Genomic DNA, 7500 nt, shown 5'->3' with positions numbered 1-7500 from the left:
CCTCTCCTCTCCTCCACCATCCCTCTCCTCCGTAAAGCTATACCCGGGTGGTGGAGTGGGAGTGGGGCAGGCCAGTGGAGTTGAACCCGGCTGTGAAAGTGTTGTAAGGGTGCAGGTTGGGCATCCCCACCAGAGAGTTTGGGATCATGGTGATGGTATTGGGGGTCATCAGAGGGATGTCGTCCGGTGACCTCCGCAGGGTCAGAGTGTAGTCGGGAAGCGAGGCCAGACGCAGCCCCCCGTCATTCCCGGGGTTCCCCACCCCCATCGCCTCACACTCGTGGTGCGTCTGGTTGATCTGCAGGGACATGATCTCCTCCTCGTTGGGACCCTGGTGGTGACCGATGTCGTTGGACGTAGCCTGGCCGTGGCGGGTCTGTGGGCTGGGTTGACCGCGGCGACCTCCCAAAGCCTCCCTCCGTTTATCCTTCCGGTAGTAAAGCGCTGCGAAGGCTAGAACGTTGAGGAAGAGCAGCGAGGCTCCCACGGCGATGGTGACACTGAGCTCCGTAGAGTAGTCCCTGGGGTTCTCTATGACCAACGGCCCGGTCTCCTCGTCTCCGTTCCACGCCTCATTATCCTCGTTGTTGTAGGCCGGGGACATGGGGGGGCGCTTGGTGTTGAAGGGCCATGTCTTCTTAGTGGACAGGGCGTTCTGGGTCGTCTCGGACGGGGGAACCTTCAAATCAAATCAAACATATTACATGTATAACTTATCAAGAGTGACTTGCTACAGACAGTGCATTCAGCTAAGGTAGGTAACACAACCTCATATCGAGTCAAATCAAACTTTAGTTGAAAGTGTATTTATAATTTATAACATACTTTCCAGTAAACCAATCAAATGAAAGACAGGTGAGAGTTAAAGAGATGTAGCAGTACCTTGGTGGTGGTAGAGGTGTAGTGGAACATGTCGTGGAGGTTATACAGGTGAGAGTTAAAGAGATGTAGCAGTACCTTGGTGGTGGTAGAGGTGTAGTGGAAAATGTCGTGGAGGTTATACAGGTGAGAGTTAAAGAGATGTAGCAGTACCTTGGTGGTGGTAGAGGTGTAGTGGAACATGTCGTGGAGGTTATACAGGTGAGAGTTAAAGAGATGTACCAGTACCTTGGTGGTGGTAGAGGTGTAGTGGAACATGTCATGGAGGTTATACAGGTGAGAGTTAAAGAGATGTAGCAGTACTTTGGTGGTGGTAGAGGTGTAGTGGAACATGTCGTGGAGGTTATACAGGTGAGAGTTAAAGAGATGTAGCAGTACCTTGGTGGTGGTAGAGGTGTAGTGGAAAATGTCGTGGAGGTTATACAGGTGAGAGTTAAAGAGATGTAGCAGTACCTTGGTGGTGGTAGAGGTGTAGTGGAACATGTCGTGGAGGTTATACAGGTGAGAGTTAAAGAGATGTACCAGTACCTTGGTGGTGGTAGAGGTGTAGTGGAACATGTCATGGAGGTTATACAGGTGAGAGTTAAAGAGATGTAGCAGTACCTTGGTGGTGGTAGAGGTGTAGTGGAACATGTCGTGGAGGTTATACAGGTGAGAGTTAAAGAGATGTAGCAGTACCTTGGTGGTGGTAGAGGTGTAGTGGAACATGTCGTGGAGGTTATACAGATGGGGCACCAGGTGTTTCCAGAAGGCCACCTTGGTGGCTCGGTAGTGGTCCCTGACGCGGGGCTTCAGACCGATATGGAGGTACAGCTGATCCTGGGGGTTGTACTTAGACCAGGCTACCTCCTCGAAGCGGTTAGCCTTGGTGTGGATGAACTTAGTGTCCTGAGGAACAGGCTTGTTGGGATCCCTGATTCGAGAGAAAGAGAGCGTTAGTATCTGGTCTCACTGTGTAGTGGAACATGTCAGACGAAGATCGTCTGTCACACACTATTGACATTTGACGATGTTGACTAGCAAGAGAATAATCCACAATTTGTACACACAGAATGTCTAAATACATTACAAATCTGCCTTCTCTCCCTCAGGACAACAAGGAGCGGCATCCCTGCCTGTCTGTTACTCTCCCAGCTTCCCCACTGTTCCTCTTAACTCAGGCCTGGTGCACCATCCCTGCTTGTCTGTTACTCTCCCAGCTTCCCCACTGTTCCTCTTAACTCAGGTCTGGTGCACCATCCCTGCCTGTCTGTTACTCTCCCAGCTTCCCCACTGTTCCTCTTAACTCAGGCCTGGTGCACCATCCCTGCCTGTCTGTTACTCTCCCAGCTTCCCCACTGTTCCTCTTAACTCAGATCTGGTGCACCATCACATCAACAACCTCAAAAAACAGGACGTCTTCTCATCGCCGGAAGCTTTTCACGAAACAGAAAGTCTACTGCAGGGTAGACAACCCTGGTCCTGGAGTATCACAGCCTACTGCAGGGTAGACAACCCTGGTCCTGGAGTATCACAGCCTACTGCAAGGTAGACAACCCTGGTCCTGGATTATCACAGCCTACTGCAAGGTAGACAACCCTGGTCCTGGAGTATCACAGCCTACTGCAAGGTAGACAACCCTGGTCCTGGAGTATCACAGCCTACTGCAAGGTAGACAACCCTGGTCCTGGAGTATCACAGCCTACTGCAGGGTAGACAACCCTGTTCCTGGAGTATCACAGCTCACTGCAGGGTAGACAACCCTGGTCCTGGAGTATCACAGCCTACTGCAGGGTAGATAACCCTGGTCCTGGAGTATCACAGTCTACTGCAGGGATTTTGTCCCAACTAGGCAACACACCTGACCAACTGAGCTAATCGATCAGTTCAGTGATTGCATAAATGAAATAAGACACCTGGTCTTCTTCAAAAACAGGAAGTAGTTGCGGTCCTTCAGGACCAGGGTTGGCTACCGCTGGCCTGCTGCATGAATACGTCAGCATGCTATAGCTGAGCTTCAGGAGGAATGCTGTTGAGTTTGATAACCCAACAGTAGCTCTGCCCTCTCTGGTAATTGCTTAGACAAGGTGGCACAGTGAGCATTAACATCCAGTATCCTCATGTAAAATTAACCTTATTAATCAACACTAAAACGGGTCGGGGATGTGAAACCGTGACAGAGTGTGCAGTTCCGCTACGGGCCTGAAGGGGTCAGTGTTTCTCTTTTGAGAGGAGTGAAGGCTGGCTGGCTCACTGACTGTTAGCTAACCCCAGATGGGTACCAATTTCAATTACAGGAGCCTATTGATTTATTGACTCTATTAACATTTGGCATTCTCCCACAATCCCAGTTCTCCTTGTTGTCTGCTTGCTGTACAATGTCGAGAGGGAGTTTGGATGAGAAGAGTTCTGTGAAGTGTTCATTATGAGGTTCTGCAGTAGAGGGGAAAGGGTTTTGTGAGAGCAAATAAACCCTCAACTGTAACCTTGAGAGTGTAGAGAGTACAAGTCATAGAACCAAAACCAGAGAAACAACGTTAAGGGTGTTTGAGGACCTAAGGAACTAAGAGACTTTAAATATCCCTAAATGGGGTGTACAGTACTTCATAGTATTGTAATATCCCTGAATGGGGTGTACAGTACTTCATAGTATTGTAATATCCCTGAATGTGGTGTACAGTACTTCATAGTATTGTAATATCCCTGAATTATTTTTAAAAACATTTGACCATTATTTAACTAGGCAAGTCAGTTAAGATCAAATTCTTATTGACGGCCTAGGAACAGTGGGTTAACTGCCTGTTCAGGGGTAGAACGACAGATTTTCTACCTTGTCAGCTCGGGGATTCGAACTCGCAACCTTCCGGTTACTAGTCCAACGCTCTAACCACTAGGCCACCCTGCCGCCCCAGTACAGTACTTCACAGTATTGTATTATCCCTGTGCGTGGTTATGAATTCCGTGGCCTTCAGGACTCCAACTTAGTTTGGGATTTGGGGATGTTGTTATATTGTTTATCTGGCACTGTGTGGCGGATGGCGGTTGAAAAACCTACAAGCACAAAAACCCACAGAATTAAAACAACAGCAGAAGAATTCACACTCTATATCCATCCTCCCTCTTTTTCTGCTGTCAATTTTTCCTTTTTCAGGTCAGTGCTTCTGGGAGAAGGAGAGCGGGCGAGAGCGAGAGAATGAGCGAGAGAGGCAAATTGAGATGGCTGTAGCCAAACCCCCTGGTGTAGCCTGGTGTCAGCAAAGCAGCCCTAAATAACCTATTTCATTAGGTGAGTAATGATCCCTGATGGATATTGACAGGCTGACTATGATGACTTTGTAGCTGAATATCAGTAATTAGGTTTCAGAGCAGCGCCTGGCTGGGCAGTGGAGGTAAGGTCATATTGATCTCCCCAGTCAGAGTGGAGGCTACATGACAGAGAACTGAACAGAACAGGATGTCAATGGAGAGTAGCCTGATGTCTCTCTCCCTCTCTCTCCCCCTTTCTCTCCCCCTCTCTCTCTCTAGCTCTCTCTTTAGCTCCCCCTCTCTCTCTTTAGCTCCCCCTCTCTCTTTTAGCTCCCCCACTCTCTCTCCCCTCTCTCTTAGTTTAATTTTCTCTCTCTCTCTTTTATTTTTTTTCTCTCTCCCTCTCCCACTTATCCCCTCTTTTCTCTCTCTCTCTCTCTCTCCTCTCTCTCTCTCTCTCTCTCTCTCTCTCTCTCTCTCTCTCTCTCTCTCTCTCTCTCTCTCTCTCTCTCTCCCCTCTCTCCCCCTCCCCTCCCCTCCTGTCTCTCTCTCTCTCCTCTCTCTCTCTCTCTCTCTCTCTCTCTCTCTCTCTCTCTCTCTCTCTCTCTCTCTCTCTCTCTCTCTCTCTCTCTCTCTCTCTCTCTCTCTCTCTCTCTCTCTCTCTCTCTCTCTCTCTCTCCCCTCTCTCCCCCTCCCCTCCCCTCCTGTCTCTCTCACTCTCCTCCCTCTCTCTCTCTTTATCCCTCCCTCTCTTTCTCCCTCCGTCCCCTCAGTAGTCTATGCATTCTCCCAGCAGCTCAGAGAATAGAACAGAGTAGAACCAATCAGAGAGACCAGGTCAATCTTACTTAATGGGAATTCCTGGCATCTCCATAACACCGCAAATGGCCCCCTCTGTGTCCCAAATGGCACCATACACCCCATGGCCCCAAAAGTAGTGCACTAGCTATATCGGGAATAGGGTGCCATTTTGGACACCAACCCCTCTCCCCTTACCCCATTAGGATCAATCTACCAAATTGCAAACGATATAAAAGGTACCTCGGTCCTCTGATCAATTCATGAGAGATCTCTTAAATCCATGCACACATTCGGGAACTAAAGGGCTTTGGAGCAGACTAAATTCAGCAAAAAAAAGAAACGTCCTCTCACTGTCAACTGTGTTTATTTTCAGCAAACTTAACATGTGTAAATATATGTATGAACATAACAAGATTCAATAACTGAGGCATAAACTGAACAAGTTCCACAAACATGTGACTAACAGAAATTGAATAATGTGTTCCTGAACAAAAGGGGGGTCAAAATCAAAAGTAACAGTCAGTATGTGGTGTGGCCACCAGCTGCAGTGCATCTCCTCTCTATGGACTTCACTAGATTTGCCAGTTCTTGCTGTGAGATGTTACCCCACTCTTCCACCAAGGCACTTGCAAGTTCCCAGACATTTCTGGGGGGAATGGCCCTAGCCCTCACCCTCCGATCCAACAGGTCCCAGACGTGCGCAATGGGATTGAGATCCGGGCTCTTCACTGGCCATGGCAGAACACTGACATTCCTGTCTTGAAGGAAATCACACAATGAAAGAGCAGTATGGCTGGTGGCATTGTCATACTGGAGGGTCATGTCAGGATGAGCCTGCAGGAAGGGTACCACATGAGGGAGGAGGATGTCTTCCCTGTAACGCACAGCGTTGAAATTGCCTGCAATGACAACATGCTCAGTCCGATGATGCTGTGACACACCGCCCCAGATCATGACGGACTCTCCACCTCCAAATTGATCCAGCTCCAGAGTACAGGCCTCATGTAACGCTCATTCCTTCAATGATAAACACAAATCCAACCATCACCCCTGGTGAGACAAGATCGTGACTCGTCTGTGAAGAGCACTTTCTGCCAGTCCTGTCTGGTCCAGCGACGGTGGGTTTGTTCCCATAGGCGACAATGTTGTTGGTGATGTCTGGAGAGGACCTGCCTCACAACAGGCCTACAAGCCCCCAGTCCAGCCTTTCTCAGCCTATTGTGGACAGTCTGAGCACTGATGGAGGGATTGTGTGTTCCTGGTGTAACTCGGGCAGTTGTTGTTGCCATCCTGAACCTGTCCCGTTCAGATGGAATGTTCAGATGTACCGATCCTGTGCAGGTGTTGTTACACGTGGTCTGCCTCTGCGAGGACGATCAGCTGTCCGTCCTGTCTCCCTGTAGCGCTGTCTTAGGCGTCTCACAGTACGGACATTGCAATTTATTTCCCTGGCCACATCTGCAGTCCTCATGCCTCCTTGCAGCATGCATAAGGCACTTTCACGCAGATGAGCAGGGACCCTGGGCATCTTTCTTTTGGTGTTTTTCAGAGTCAGTAGAAAGGCCTCTTTAGTGTTCTAAGTTTTCATATCTGTGACCTTAATTGCCAACCATCTGTAAACTGTTAGTGTCTTAATGACCGTTCCACAGGTGCATGTTCCTTAATTGTTTATGGTTCATTGAACAAGCATTGCAAATAGTGTTTAAACCCTTTACAATGAATATCTGTGAAGTTATTTGGATTTTTACAAATGATCTTTGAAAGACAGGGTCCTGAAAAAGGGACATTTCTTTTTTTGCTGAGTTTAGTTCTTAATGCTTTTTGCTGACTGGCTGGCTGGTTGGGGCTCGGCTCTGTATAAGTGAACATGTATAATTTAGGCAACACAAAGAAATCAATGCGGCATCTTTAGTTGATTTGATTTGATTTGCGGCATAAGAGAACAACTCCCTGCATTGTATAATTACACACACACACATTCTTGGGTAATTGTTGTGTTGCGGAATCGATGGTAAACACACACAAGCACACTCACAGTCGATACACAAACACAGCGTGGATGGTAAGCAGGCTGCTTTCCTCTGTAACGATGGGCCTGCTGCTGTCTGAATTGTGGGGAACTCGGATCCTAACCTTTACTCTCGTTGTGGGCTTGGTTTAAAACAATGATTTATATACACATTAGATGACTGTTAGGGGGGCGCTGTTTTGAAGCAACCGTGCCCGAAGCCACCGAGCCTCCGAAGCCACTGAGCCTCCATCTTGGCTCTCCCTCATCATTGTGTTGAAGCCACTGTGCCTCCATCTTGGCTCTCCCTCATCATTGTGTTGAAGCCACCGTGACTCCATCTTGGCTCTCCCTCATCATTGTGTTGAAGCCACCGTGCCTCCATCTTGGCTCTCCCTAATCATTGTGTTGAAGCCCATCTTGGCTCTCCCTCATCATTGTGTTGAAGCCACCGTGCCTCCATCTTGGCTCCCCTTCATCATTGTGTTGAAACCACCGTGCCTCCATCTTGGCTCTCCCTAATCATTGTGTTGAAGCCACTGTGCCTCCATCTTGGCTCTCCCTAATCATTGTGTTGAAGCCACTGT

At 48.6% G+C, this 7500-nt stretch overlaps 1 protein-coding gene across 3 annotated transcripts in view; it reads right to left on the bottom strand.

Moving 5' to 3' along the window:
• Window positions 1-7500, bottom strand: part of nlgn3a (neuroligin 3a) — a 474389-nt gene that overhangs the window by 1300 nt on the left and 465589 nt on the right. For all 3 annotated transcript variants that reach the window (XM_046324200.1, XM_046324201.1, XM_046324203.1), the window contains 2 exons: window positions 1558-1792; window positions 1-679 (listed from right to left, as the gene is read on the bottom strand). The exon at window positions 1-679 is cut by the window's left edge and continues 1300 nt beyond it. In XM_046324200.1, the coding sequence (XP_046180156.1) occupies window positions 38-679; window positions 1558-1792 (877 nt within the window). In that variant the 3' untranslated portion in view covers window positions 1-37. The remainder of the gene's footprint in view (window positions 680-1557; window positions 1793-7500) is intronic.

This window comes from Oncorhynchus gorbuscha, linkage group LG23 (assembly GCF_021184085.1).
Source record: "Oncorhynchus gorbuscha isolate QuinsamMale2020 ecotype Even-year linkage group LG23, OgorEven_v1.0, whole genome shotgun sequence".
NCBI lineage: Eukaryota > Metazoa > Chordata > Actinopteri > Salmoniformes > Salmonidae > Oncorhynchus > Oncorhynchus gorbuscha.
The sequence above is the reverse complement of the archived record's forward strand: the minus strand, read 5'-3'. Positions and strand labels throughout refer to the sequence as shown.